The following is a 15,320-nucleotide window of genomic DNA, read 5'->3' as shown; positions in this document are numbered from 1 at the left end:
CACTCTCATAATGATTACAAGAGAAGTCGTAATAACACAAAGATACACCATTTCGAAGTTGCATCATTTTTGGAGAAGTCTTCTGATTATTTTATGTTACATATTAAAACTTTATGAAAGATAAGAATAAAATATATCTATTCCAAGGTTTTTTAAGTTAAGAAAATTTAGTATAATGGCACACAATTTTTAAAGTTTAGACATTTAGTGTAATAAACATTCACTAAAAGTCCAAAACCAAATATTGTTCCATTCCACCATATTGTTAACACTTAGTATCTAAAGAAAAAAATACACATGTGACCAGTTCCCCAAGTATGGTACAACTTCATAGAGGTACGACTTACTAGGTACGATTTTCTTGTTTATCCCATCACAACCATCTTGTGATTAACATATTTTCTTGCTCAGCTATGAAAAAACGGATACAGCAATGTTTTTTCCCCAAATAGATAGCTCAGTTTTGAAAGTACTACCATTAAGACATAAAATGCGGAAAATTCCTTACTTAAGTGTTCATTCACACAAGATCTAATAGGTTTATAACTAAATTAACCTGGAATGCAGTTATTCAATACGCTTAAATGTCTCTACACAGAGACACGCCTTCCGCACTCTTCCATTTAGCATTTTAGTGTCTTTTTTCACAGATTTTTTTTATCTCGATTAAAGAATGACTTCCATTCTAAAAAAAATGTCATTCAATTGATATTGGATTATTGCTTCTGGTGGTTCATGTGTTATTTATCCTTCTCTTCAAAATGTTGTGAAGAAACAACAGAATGGGATTATAAGTATATGATAGCAACACAATCAAACATTTGTAATGAAATTTATTCAAGAGTGATGAAACATTTAAGAATATGAAATTTGTACAATAAACATGTAAATATGACTTCATTGATTCAGCACATCACTGTTAACATATTTATGTACAATTCAATTTAAACAGAAACAAAACATTCTTAAACAACATGCTATACAATCATCAACCATCAACGATAATGTCCTTAAATGATAGGATTTGAGAACAGCAACATATAAACAAAAAAATGATACAAAGTTTATGAATGGAACATGGCTCAACCTGCATTATGAATAGTCAATACACTTTTCAAGATCAAAATTGCTGTAATAGATAGCAAAAATCTAAGATCAGGCAAACAAAGGGATTTTTCTTAGTGTTATTTCTATCAAAATTTCTAAAATAAAGGCAAGAGACATAAATTAGCTTAAGAAACCTTATTAAAACATGATTTTACTGGATTTTGTGGTAATTCAAATAATTTGACTTGAAACTCTTCAAAGATTAGACAATAAATGTCAAATAGTGGGATAAGGCTTAATCCTTTTAATTGGATTTGCTGATTTAGTGATTTTATGATTGGTTGAGAAGTCTGGGAACCTATCAACCAAGATCCTAGTCAATGTTGGTCATAAAGGGAAATCAGTGAATTGAAGTTTAACCAGTATGATAAATAAATAAATACAAAGATGAGGGAATATTTTTTTTCTAACTGGTTGCCATTTGTGACATTTGTACAGACTTAACAACAATCATCAACAGTAGCAAGTATTATGGCATGCAAGATGTGTAACTCATGCATACTATAGATCTACTAACATGCAACGCTTGATCTCATCTGCGTTCCATAAACACCATATCAAAATACATCTCCTTATACAACTTATATCTATTTTTTACTATTTATTATCAACATCAAAGCTACAACAAAGCAATATTCCATATTCCTAGGCCAATTTAACACCAATGACATATGGAAGGACATGAAAGTGTGTTATGGTTGACTTCCTTAACTTCCAATACAACACAAACAAAAACTCATGCAAAATGTTGAATAGTTGTAATAATGTGATATCAACACTGTAAATACTTATATCTAGTGATATGACATGAGATAACACTTGTATAAGGTTCTCACCAACTGCAAAATCTAACGAAAATTGCAAACTTTTTGTAGAATTAAAAAGTATAATAATTTTATGTGAAACTGGCAAAAAGAATATAATGGTATTCTATGGTAAAAGAATTTCAATGTTATTATCCTACATGTTTGTCCATGTCATATTGTAAACTCTTGCATACCGGACGTGTGTTTCCGGTCATGTGGCCAGTGCTGGAAAAGCCCATCTTACATACCCCATGTAAGATGAGTCATGCGAAACAACGCGCCACTTCTTATTTCTTTTATTGCATGGTTTATGAAAATAATAGTATGCAATTTCAAAAAAACGCAATCAAATATATATGTATGCAAGTCTTTAAACTAAAATTGAAAATAATCGTAAAACACACAATTTTTAGTTATTTAAAATTACTGCGTTTTATGACGTCAGTACACTGTGTGTCACAACATCGCACACACTTTTTGGTGAAATGTACAAAAGTGCAATTTTTACGTCATTTTTTCCACAAATTCATAATCTTAGGTATGCAAGAAAAAATATCAATCATGTTTTTCCGGTTCGGATCGAAAAATCGGACCCTCGGGCACGCTGCGTGACCGGTAACTCGGCAAGCCTCTTAACCGGCTTACACGCGTACCCTCAGGTCCGATTTTTTATCCGTACCGGAAACACATGATAGATACTTATATTGAAATGACAACATTTTTTCCAATAAGTCTTAGGATTCAGTGATTTTTAAACCATAATCCTGACAATCAATTTCTCTGAATTTTTTCGTTTGACATTTAAGACGCAAAATATTTCTTAACATAGTACATGATATAGCTACCAAACATCACATTCAGAAATTTGCAACATTTCTCTTCTCAATTCACTTTACTTCTTCATAAATCTCATCTTTCTCTTTCCCCTCCCCCTCCTCCTTTGCTCCCTCCTCTTCTGCTCCCTCCTCCCCTTCCCCCTCCGCTCCTCCTGGCACCCAGAGTCCAGAGTCAACACACCGTTTTATGTGATATTCAGCGTCCTCCTTCGGCATCTCAACCACAACCTTCTTCAACATCTCAATGTCCTTCTTCTCAAAGCAATCCTTCATGACCTGCAATAGAAATGTACCCTCAAAGCAATCCTTCATGACATGCAATAGAAATGTACTCTCAAAGCAATCCCTTATGACATGCAATATAAATGTACCCTCAAAGCAATCCTTCATGACCTGCAATAGAAATGTACACTCAAAGCAATCCTTCATGACATGCAATAGAAATGTACTCTCAAAGCAATCCTTCATGACCTGCAATAGAAATGTACCCTCAAAGCAATCCTTCATGACCTGCAATATAAATGTACTCTCAAAGCAATCCTTCATGACATGCAATATAAATGTACCCTCAAAGCAATCCTTCATGACCTGCAATAGAAATGTACCCTCAAAGCAATCCTTCATGACATGCAATATAAATGTACCCTCAAAGCAATCCTTCATGAACTGCAATAGAAATGTACCCTTAAAGAAATTATTCATGACGTGCAATATAAATGTACTCTCAAAGCAATTCCTCATGACCTCAATATAAATGTACTCTCAAAGCAATCCTTCATGACCTGCATTAGAAATGTACTCTCATAGCAATTCCTCATGACCTGCAATTTAAATGTACCCCCAAAGCAATCCTTCAGGACCTGCAATATAAATGTTCACTATTCATGACCTGCAATAAAAATGTACTCTCAAAGCAATCCTTCATGACCTGCAATAGAAATGTACCCTCAAAGCAATCCTTCATGACCTGCATTATAAATGTACTCTCAAAGCAATTCCTCATGACCTGCAATTTAAATGTACCCCCCAAAGCAATCCTTCATGACATGCATTTTAAATGTTCACTATTCATGACCTGCAATAAAAATGTACTCTCAAAGCAATCCTTCATGACCTGCAATAGAAATGTACCCTCAAAGCAATCCTTCATGACCTGCAATATAAATGTACCCCCAAAGCAATCCTTCATGACATGCAATATAAATGTTCACTATTCATGACCTGCAATAGAAATGTACTCTCAAAGCAATCATTCATGACCTGCAATAGAAATGTACCCTCAAAGCAATCCTTCATGACCTGCAATATAAATGTACTCTCAAAGCAATTCCTCATGAACTGCAATATAAATGTACCCCAAAAGCAATCCTTCATGTCTTGCATAAGAAATTTGGAAGGAATGTTTAACTATTTAATTATGTTTTATTATTTAATCATACTGGTTGTGATTCTTATTTGATTAAACATGGTCACATAATTTCCTATAAATAGTCCTATTGAATCAAGGGCTAATCCTAAAGCATGTATTGACTTCAATGAAACTGCCCTCATTTGAAATCACTTGTCTGAGTATAAATTGTTACTACATGTATGTCACATACAATCTCTTTAAAATCAGATCCCCAAAAACTTCACAACAGTACGCTATGTGTACATACCATAATGAAATGAAGTGAATGTCACGATATGATTTTAATGAGAATGTGTCACATCTTGATTTAAATAACATGGTGGCATAATACTATTTTGCTGTCAACTGATAAAGAAAACAGCCAAGTGGATAAACCGAATGCCGCTAAACCTTAGAATATGCATCAAAATAACTTGTAAACCAAGCGAGAAATTTTCTCGAAATGATTTTTCTTTGGAGGGTATCATTCTCAATAGTGGAGAGCCATCATACAGCAAATAGATGGGAGTAAATATTTCTTTTATAGTTAACAGGGATTTCAACATGAAAGTTAAATTTGTTTTGTTTAAAAATTTGATTTTCATCTAAAATGATAAAAGGTTCTTATCATTGTATTTAAAGTGAAACTCTTATTCAAAATCAATTACATACATAACAAACTCAATTTTTGAATTATAAACCTTTAACTACTTACTGAATAATGCATTTAAGAAAAATATTAATTACTGATAGCAAGATTGTAACAGTTTTTTTAATAGCTGAAAACACGAAAATATTAAATGATTGGTTAATGCTAAAAGATTTACTGTGATTTACTATTGTCTCATTAAACGCAGCTTAACTCGGTAGCCTTCATTACAATCATTGTTTGTGACATTCATTCATCCTTTTTGGTATTTTTAAACAATAGTGTTAATTATGGTAAATCTTATTTGGGAGTATGAGTGCATCTTTAATTATGAAACAAATGTTGCACTTCCAGTATAGGGCGATAGATCACCATATCAACCTCACTGAAGTGGAATAATTGTTTAAACTACCATATAGGGCGATAGATCACCATATCAACCTCACTGAAGTGGAATAATTGTTTAAACTACCATATAGGGCGATAGATCACCATATCAACCTCACCGAAGTGGAATAATTGTTTAACACTACCATATGATATGTTCTATGAAATATATGATTTAGGATCTCACAACAGACACTGTAAGGATTATTTATAATTTGAATTTCATTTTTAAAAACAAAACACACATGAAAAAAGTCAAAATTTAAGAAATATTGGAATGACTAGAAATGTGTCCATAGGACACGGATGCCCCCACTTCGATTTTTTGTCACAGAAAATAAGCCATAATGATTATTCAGGAGACTGCACATATAGGATAAGTTGAGTTGAGTTGGGTTTTACGGCATCGCAAGACTGTATAGGTTATATGGCGCCATTCAGGCAGGAAAAAACTTGTTGGATCCACATTGGACACATACTTTTCAAGAATTAGTGGAAACATATATTTTTGAAGTATTTTTGGCAAAAAAGGGCTGTAACTCCTAAATGACTAAAGCGATTTCCATGACTATCGAACTTGATCAAGATATTATGGTCTCAAACATGTGTTTAAAGTTTGGTGAGGATTGGACAAACAGTTTTCAAGAATTAGATTGGAAACATATATTTTTGAAGTATTTTTGGCAAAAAAGGGCCGTAACTCCTAAATGACTAAAGCGATTTCCATGACTATCGAACTTGATCAAGATATTATGGTCACAAACATGTGTTTAAAGTTTGGTGAGGATTGGACAAACAGTTTTCAAGAATTAGATTGGGAACATATATTTTTGAAGTATTTTTGGCAAAAAAGGGCCGTAACTCCTAAATGACTAAAGCGATTTCCATGACTATCGAACTTGATCAAGATATTATGGTCACAAACATGTGTTTAAAGTTTGGTGAGGATTGGACAAACGGTTTTCAAGAATTAGATCGGAAACAATCTTCGGGACGTACGTACGTACAGACAGACAGACAGACAGACAGACGGACAGACGTACGTACGGACAAGGGCAACCCTATATGCCGCCACTTTGTGGGGGCATAAAAATCCAAATATGATCTACAAAAAAAACAACTTTATTCAAGAGTATGTGAAACCCAAAATGAGAAATTTATCCCTATCAAACATGTCATACCCACACAGACACACTACTGAGTGGTTACATACGCCTCCACTACTTACATCAGGCAGAGACTCAAACACCTCCACAGGATCCAGACCTCCCGGACCAAGCCGCTTCTGCCTCTCCTCCTGTGAAACAAGGAACATTATTCAGTTTTTGTTCAAAACATAGAGTAATAGTATCTTTCATATGCATGAGGTTTGACGAGTATTGGACATGGAATACTGTTTTATACTGTAAAGTGTGTGTGCATAGTTGTTTACTGATGTCAATGTCATGACAAGCTATAATTTTAACATCATATATTTCCGGAGACAATACTGTTTTAAGGTTTTAAAAAATCTTCTTCATATATTTTTAACAATATCATTTTGACTGTGCCCCATCTAAAACATCAATTGAGCATCATTATCCATTTATATATTAAGGGTTATTCCAGTAAAACATATAACCCACAGAGGGAAGGCAATTTTTTAAATGGTATATAGGTGGGTGCCCTTTTTCCCTAATTTGGTGCCATCTAGGGTAAATTTGCTTCTGTAGTGGGGTGGCATAATTTAAAAGTGCCTTCTCCCCGGGGGTTATATGTTTAAATGGAATAGCCCTAATCTAAAATGGCGCATTTAGGCACGAGAGTTGTCTTACCCAGAATAGGGAAGACAGAAATTTCCAGGTACGGTAAAAATAAAGAAACACTTGTCTGTTATGCAAGGGAAGTCTTTCTATTAAAAATATAGTAATTAACATTTTCTTTATTTAGCCACAAATTTCCAAATCCTGATGTTATTATTACTATGGTGCTACTATGGTGCATGATTTGAATGAAGATGAGCGGGGCTTTCTATCATGCTGCTCCTGTCTGCATCATTTGCCAGGAGTGAGTACTATAAACATTGGTCATCAGAATCAGTGACATTACATTTAAAGCCATTTAAGTGACATTACATTGTTAGCCCTTTGAGTGACATAACATTGTAATCCTTTTTCTGCCTTTTTAGTGACATTACAATGCAATCTTTTTAAGTGACATAACATTGTAATCCTTTCACTGCCTTTCAAGTGACATTACATTGTTCTCTATCAATATGACATTACACTGTAAGCCATTTAAGTGACCTAACATTTGAAGCCATATCATTGTCTTTTATTTTTAAATGTATAAATTACAACAATCTCACTTTATATTTCTCCAATCCAAATACTAAACTTCAAACAAATGATATCACCCTGTATTGCCAGCCTACCTCTTCATGTTCTTTGATGGCCTCCTCTATCTTTTGTTTTGCCCGTGTCCGTATCCGCTCCTTGAAGCCGTTCAGCTCGTCATTGAATGCGTCCATGTACTCCTTCTGAGCCTGCTTGATTCTGGAACATTAGTAGTATAGCAGTGGTTAATATAAGGTCTCTTCTATAGAATCAGTAAGTTACAGAAATTGCATCAATGAAATATTTGAACTTACATCAGTAACATCTTTCAGACATGAGCACAACAAGGGAACTAAGTCATCTTTTGTCTCTAGGTTGAAGAAGAGGCATACTCGATAATCAATCAATTTTATCTTGGGTGAAGAGACAAGCTTAAGATCTGCATATTTTTTTAGTTATCATAAGCTTCAAGTTTTATTTGACTAGCAAGAACAGTGATGGTGCTATAGTCAGGGTTTTGTATGACTACAAGGTGGATGCAACTTACCATGACAATACCTGGACTACAGGTTTGACAATACTCTTGACTGTTTCCTTTGGAACAAAGCAGATCCCAACACATGTCAATTTTCCCCATTTGGTCAAGACCCTTAATTCAACAATCATTTAAGCCAGAATTGTTTGCCTTCACTAATAGATTTTATCATATGTGATATGTGTTATAAGTTTCATGTAAATATCTTGAAGATTTCCTAAATGGCCAAGTTTCTGAACAATAATGTCTATGACAACACCTCAACTCTTATCATTTTGAAAAACAAAGAAGCTAACTCCTTGGTGTCCCACCTAGTAAAGAAAGGTTTAATACATCCGCGAGGGTCAATCTTCATTGTCCTGGCTAGCTCCAAGATAAACTGCATCACAATGGTCTGGTGAGCCACCTGTGCCATCAACGCATGTTTCTGGAATGGAGAATTTTTGGACCGATTTGAAAAAATAAAAAAACATAAGTCAGAAGAAATTAAAGATTATAAACTATGCAAAATAACTTTGCATTAAAGGCGTCATAAAAAACAGCTCTTATACTTATACACCATCATGCACTTACTTGGCTGTGTATAACATTCCATGCGTTTAAAAAAGAGTTTCTCACATAAGATAACCAACCGCTTACCTCCTCAATCTGATTGTCAATGAACCAGAGGCTACCTGTACTTAAATAGATTTGTACACACACACTAAGCATTCAAAATTTCTTTATGCTAAACACCCTGAAAAGAATTTACCTCCCATATTTCACCATCAGGTTTCATGATTTCAGGTCAGAAGATTCAAATGATAGCCATCAACTCACATACTACTATTGTGACCCTGTTAATATGTTTTTGATGTCCATTATCTTCTCAATTTCCAGAACAGTGCATCGGAAACATGGTAGTTAGCAGTCTATTCATGTATTTATAAAAGGATGTTTGAATCGTTTAAAGCTTTTCCTTTCTACCAAATCCACAAAAAGAAATGAACACCACATTCCTCTTTACTTTAATGATCAACGTGGCAGAAAACAGGGTAGTTGGCAGTCATCTAACACACAAGCTCGGTGAAGGTTGTTTCAAAAGTGTTCTGCAAAAAATCTTCTTAACATAAAATGAAATTAACAAGAGCTGTCTCAGAGAAAGCGCGCTCGACTATTCCACCGCTTTTCAGTGTAAGGATTGAATTTTTTTGGCGAAACATGCATGGATCACTGTCAGATTAGATTTCAATGCAATTCATGATGTGCTGAGATATTAACATAAATGTGGTTACATGGAACATTTTAACCAGAAATTTTAGTCTAATAATAAAGGGCCATTATTTGCAAAATACAGTTATCTAACTTGGTTATTCAATTACGTTGGGTGGTTGAATACCATTTGTATAAAGTCTCAATGCAATACATCAAGTCGTTGCTGAGATATTATCCTATGTGTGTTAACATGCAAGACCTTAACCAGAATTAAGTCACATAATAAAGGGGTAAACAATTATTTAATATGAAAGATAGAGTTATCTTACTTGATTAAAGAAGAAGGTTAAATGGTTGGGAGCATGTGTGTAAAGTTTCAATGCAATACATGATGTATTCGCTGAGGTATTGACTTAAAAGTGGTAACAAGCAAAACTTTAACCAGAATTTCAATGTCTAAAAAAGGGGCCATTATTTGAATATAATGCAAACTAGATTTATCTAACTTGCTTAATTAAGTAGGTTGGATGGTTGAGTACCATTGTATAAAGTCTTAATGCAACACCTCAAGTAGTTGTTGAGATATTAACCTTTGTGTGCTTGCTCGCAAAACCTTAACCAGAATATCTTAGTTGAATAATAAAGGGCAATTATTTACATTAAATGCAAACTAGAGTTATCTAACTTGGTTAATTAAGTAGGTTGGATGGTTGAGTACCATTGTATCAAGTCTCAATGCAAAACCTCAAGAAGTTGCTGAGATATTAACCTATGTGTGCTTGCACGCAAAACCTTAACCAAGGTGTGACGCGACGCTTGGGTGAGTAGTATAGCTCACCATATTCTTCGAATAGTCGAGCTAAAAATATATCATAATTTAAAACAAATTACCTCTTCAATCTCCAGGTCAATACACCAGAGGACGAGGTAGTTAGCCGTCTCCTCACAGGCCAGTTCAGGGTGGCTCATCAAGAACTCCTGGCTGTCATCATATTTGCTGAACATTCCAAACTTTTTCATGTCAGCCTTGTGGTTTTTGTTGAAATTCAACTGAAAAAGTAAAAATGTGATTCATTGTAGGATTTGGCTGGTTTTAGAAAGGAACAAAGCTCTTATGAATATCAAACTAATGTAAAAGTTTGATTTAGATATAAACAAAAATGACTTAACTTTAACGCATTGACAAGTAACTGTTAACAGTAGGCATAAACATAAAACATCTGTACAAAACCCGCCAGTTAACACTTTGACAAGTATATGCAAAAAAGATGTTGAAACATGAATGTTTGCTATTATATCAGCTATTTTGGTGTGAATGTTATAGAAAACCCCAAACAGTATCACTGCCATCATGGTGGCAATGTGTACAAAGTACCAACTTGAAGAATGATACCTCTCAAACTGTGAAAGTTATTTGCTCAATAATCTCCAATATAGCCATAAATCATATTCAAGGGCATAACCCTAAGCCAAAATGACCTTAGATAATGAAATATTTGGCAGTACGAACAATCTTTATGATAATATGGAACCAAATAGAGCAGTGATATATCTGAAACTCTGGGATAAGTTCACTCCACAATGTCCAAAATGGCAAAAAAACGTAAAAATCATGTGTAAGGGCATGTAACTCTAAGATGAGTCAGCTGTTAGTCATGAAAGTTATGTCGGGCACTACTGCACATCATGGTGATAATGTGCACCAAGCATCAGAGTTGAATCTCTATAACAGTTGAAAAGGTTCGCTCCACTTATTCCAAAATGGCTATCAGTAAAAGTCATGTTAAAGGTACTGAATATTTGGAGAACTTCACACCAAAAACGGCAAAAGAACGTCTGACTGGCAGGGCATCAACCAACTGTATGGTGCCCTTTAGAACAGTTTTGTGAGGATATAATTCCACCACTTATTTCAAATGTTTCTTTTGTTACATTATTCTAAGACCTTTTTAAAATCATCACAAAAAATGAAACTGTTAATTTCTTTTCTCTTTACCATGTATTTAGCTGATGATTAAGTGATGCAGCAGTTCTCATGGAAGTGTGTTACTGCAGCTTGCAGATAGAACAGCCACATACTTTTTAGTAAAACCCTTTGATAATAGAGCTAAAGGAAGACTTTATCTACTAGATATTTAGCTGATGTGCACAAAAGAACCCTTTTCAAAAGTAGTTTGTATCGCTTCATTCTGTATGATCCTTGGAATTTACTTTTATACCTGTTTTTCAGCCTTTTCATCTTCCGTCAGTTCTTCCTCTGTTTTTTCATATTTGTTGATAATCTGTAATAAGAAAGCAGACAAATCCACACTTGAAAATCATGATAACTAAAGGGAAAAGATGAAGATAGAAAGTACTGACTGCTGGAAGTTTACATAATGTTAAAAGAGCTTCTGTTTCTTTGAACTGCTATTCATACAAGATTCTTATCATTTAAAGGGAATGAAAACAGTTTTTTTATTGAAGAAATGTATTTCAAAATAAAAGCATGTTCCTGTTATGATAATGTTTCTCCATGTATTTATGTCACTTTATACTGCCTATACTTAATGAAATACATACTTTTTATTCTTTAACTCAAAATTAGCGGCAATTCCATTTTTAGTCTAATTCATTTATTGAGGCAAAACGTTTCATTTATTTCCTTTACAGAATAAGAAAAATATTATTGGTGGGGTTAAGTCGAAGAATAAAAAGAAAAAACATCCTATTTGAAATTAAAAAGGCACCATCATTTCACTTTCAACTAATGAGTAATTCACTGACAAAGCATGTAAACATGTACGTTTATGTGGTCACCACCTTCCCAACACTGCCTCACACTGAAATCATTAATATTCAGAACATGCTCTGATGATAAATTGCATCTTCCTTAAAAACATCTCTTACTTGACAGGGTATAAAAAGTGCAGCTGATACTAATTGCATGATTTATGACATCACCGAAACCAGGTTAGTACAGCTGTGACAGTAGGTCGTACCGTGTATGATTGACAGGTGACATCAAAATTATTATATGCAAACATCAAAGAAAAATGTATGTATAAAGAAGGTTTTAAGTGATATGACACATATCAGTAGATTGAACACTTTAACATCCCCTCTGCTGTATGCACTTCACATAATAATTATGTACTCACGGTTTTGGATTTTCCATCATGGCAAAGAGTGTCTACATTCCATGGTGTAAGCTGAAAACAAAGCATGAAAAGAGATAAAATTTTGAGAGCCAGAAGTGCCAATATTTACAAATGTAAGGGCCATAACTCCGACTTCATCACTCGGTTTTATGACTAGGTAATATAGTATTAGATTTTGAGCAACACAAGTTTAGAAATGCCAATTTTTGCTAAATCAAGGGGCATAACTCTGGTTTAACGAGGTGCTGCAGGACACTAAACCCAAGGTCCAAACTTCATCACCCCATAAACATTCCCTTAAGGTTTCAGGGCTCTAGGTAATATGGGTTTGGACTTTTGAGCAACACAAGTCCAGAAATGCCAAATTTTGATAATGCATGGGCTATATCTCTGGTTTTACTGAGTGCAGCGGGAAACAAAACCCAGGTGCAAAGCTTCATCAATAATACAATTCCACTAAGGTTTCTTGATTGAAGGTGATACAGTTTGGGAGGTATGAGCGACACAAGTTCCGGACGGACAAGGGCAAATTTATATACCCCTCCCCCATTTTAGTGGGGTATAAAGATCCGACAAGTTGGGCATGAATGTGAACTAGCCCTACTGTGTGCCTTACCCGTTCTTTCTTCTTCAACTCATCCTCCTTCCTCCTAAACTCCGTCTCCTGTTGCTCCATTTCTTTCAACTCTTTCTTCAGGGCATCAAGGTCCTCAAGAGCCTTCTGCAAGTATACACAGGGATATGTGATATACATAAGAACACAGCTACCAGGCCCCAAACAGCATGATACTAAGGTTATGACTAAATTGAGTTTAATATTTACATCTTGTTTATAATAGAAAAAGAAAAAAGAAACAGAAATCAATTCTGATTGTTTGAAGTCCTATTATTATATCTAAATAAAGCTACTAATGCATATAACATTTGATGATTATACTCAAGTATATTTCTTTCTGCAATAACTCTTCTAATACAAATGTTGAACAATTATGCTTATCAACCCATTATGTAAGAAAATAAGAAATAACAAACATTATGTTGAAGTCAGCTGTTAGGTGGAAAAAAAGAGTTAATATTGAGAAATTATTTTTGTGATTTTGGAGCCTGATATCAAAGCCAGTATGTATATTCTAAGATGGTCCAGGACTTGAAGGTGCAACAGTTCCTCAACTATTTTTGAAGTAATATTGTTTACACAGACAGAAATTATTAAATAGAAAAGGTCTGAGAATGGAACCTTGAAGGACACCTACATGTATACACTCAAAACAACAAGAGCCCAAGAGTGGGTACACAACTCAGTTTTTCCCAGTTAATAAAATGTTCAAACTGAACAGTTTCAAATTTAAATGTAATAATTGATTGTAAATTATATCCACATAATGTGACATTTGCACAATGAGTACAATGTTGTCATGAAAAGGAAACAAAGCCATACTAATATAAAGACCAAGAAGCTCAATTTGTGACATACATTCAGATGCCAACACTTCTCCATTACTTTCCATTTGGCATAATTGCAATCCTTCAGAGAGAATGGTGGATAAAATCTAGTTAATTAACATTGTTTCTTCTGTCATAAGACTTACCTTTTCTTCGGCTTCTTTCAATTTCTGTTTCATATCTTGAATTTTCTGCTGGTGACTGAAACAAAGAAAATAAACTTCCTGAAGAAATTAAACTTTAAAGCAAAATATTTTTTTGACGAAGAAAAACATGAACTAAACACCATGCAAAAGAAACAATTGTTTTCTTAGGAAAGTATAAATATTACATCCTTAACCTGGGTGATGTTCTACTTAAAAATAATTTAGTCTAAAAAATATGCATTCTGTTCTATAGGCCCACAGCGCCAAAACATAACTCAACAAGTGTAATATGTCACCATACCTGGTCAACTCGGACTTAAAGGTTTCCTTCTCTTTCTTCTGTTCCTCCATCCTCTCAACCCGAGCCTGGTGGCGCCACCTGAACAAGCTGGGCGTGTCAATATTTGGGTGGGTGTCATCCTCATCATCAGATATCTGCAATTGAAAATGGAGTCACACACACAGAAGCTCTCATGGTTCCTACAACTAGATATGATGTTATGTCCCCCTGTCCTGTTTACTAACATCTGGAGATGACATTGAAGCATGCTTCTGACATTAATGAGGAATAAGGATTCAACAGCTAGAAAAGATTCTGAAATCTTCACTTGTTTGGGCAATACAGAAGTCTGCACTTCCAGAAGATATAACTATTTACTAATGTGCATTTCAACAAAGCAATGAAAATAAATAAGAATTTATTGTGTTAAAAACTTCAGTTTATAGTTTATTTAAGGAAACCAATTAAAGCCATATATGTGTACAAAAGGCATTTTAACATTACTGTGAAGAATTCAAGACAAGAAATTAAAGAGTTTTTTCAATGCTAATTGTGCTGAAACGACAATGTAAATCAGCTATTTTAGATTTGGAAAGGACAGATAATTATGTTGTACAAATAACAATATACTTTCTCCCTGTACATGAATATAAATTTCATCAAATACTGAAATAATGGAAAATAATATGAGTGATTTCCATGGATGAAGCTTACCTCGTTACCTGCACTTACACAAGATCACGATACAGTAACAGTCACTGTCAATCAAATATATAAAGTTCCACATCCTTGACGACTTGACAATTTTGAAAACACTAATGAGCTGTCAACAATGTCAACATATAATAATATTTACATCTTAATCAACACCCTGAGTGATTTATGTGTCAAACCAAATACATTCTATGCTAATAATGCACAAACCCAGACAAATTTTGCAAATTTCCGTGCATGTTCTTAGACAACAGCTGACAGGACTGGTGTGATTTTTATGACCTTTCACCCATCCCACCTATATAAACTGGCCAGTTCTGACCTATTGTCACAGTTGCAACTTGGCCTGAGCAGTGTTAACTTGGATTTAGTTTCCAC

General features: G+C 34.3%; 1 protein-coding gene across 2 annotated transcripts; it reads right to left on the bottom strand.

Moving 5' to 3' along the window:
• Window positions 1–816: 816 nt before the first annotated feature.
• LOC128238135 (hsp90 co-chaperone Cdc37-like) lies at window positions 817–14,406 on the bottom strand. Of its 2 annotated transcripts, none has more exons than XM_052953711.1 (10): window positions 14,250–14,404; window positions 13,949–14,003; window positions 12,976–13,080; window positions 12,360–12,410; window positions 11,439–11,501; window positions 10,111–10,269; window positions 8,337–8,452; window positions 7,589–7,709; window positions 6,404–6,472; window positions 817–3,025 (listed from the first exon to the last, which is right to left on the bottom strand). In XM_052953711.1, exons 1-10 carry the CDS (start codon window positions 14,297–14,299, stop codon window positions 2,801–2,803), a joined length of 1,014 nt encoding a protein of 337 aa, XP_052809671.1. In that variant the 5' UTR covers window positions 14,300–14,404; the 3' UTR covers window positions 817–2,800. The 2 variants fall into 2 exon arrangements, with proteins under 2 accessions (XP_052809671.1, XP_052809672.1); XM_052953712.1 differs by lacking the exon at window positions 817–3,025 and adding an exon at window positions 3,807–4,048 and having other exon boundaries at window positions 14,250–14,406.
• Between the last annotated feature and the right edge of the window lie 914 nt (window positions 14,407–15,320).

Source organism: Mya arenaria, chromosome 6 (genome assembly GCF_026914265.1).
Source record: "Mya arenaria isolate MELC-2E11 chromosome 6, ASM2691426v1".
NCBI lineage: Eukaryota > Metazoa > Mollusca > Bivalvia > Myida > Myidae > Mya > Mya arenaria.
This window is presented reverse-complemented; position numbering and strand designations above follow the sequence as displayed.

Coding starts and splice junctions, on each gene's coding strand:
- LOC128238135 (XM_052953711.1), bottom strand. CDS start 14,299: ATGGAGGAACAGAAGAAAGAGAAGGAAACCTTTAAGTCCGAGTTGACC. Junction 13,081..13,948: donor TGAAAGAAGCCGAAGAAAAG/GTAAGTCTTATG, acceptor GTATACTTGCAG/AAGGCTCTTGAGGACCTTGA. Junction 3,026..6,403: donor TGTTTGAGTCTCTGCCTGAT/GTAAGTAGTGGA, acceptor TTTCTATTGCAG/GTCATGAAGGATTGCTTTGA.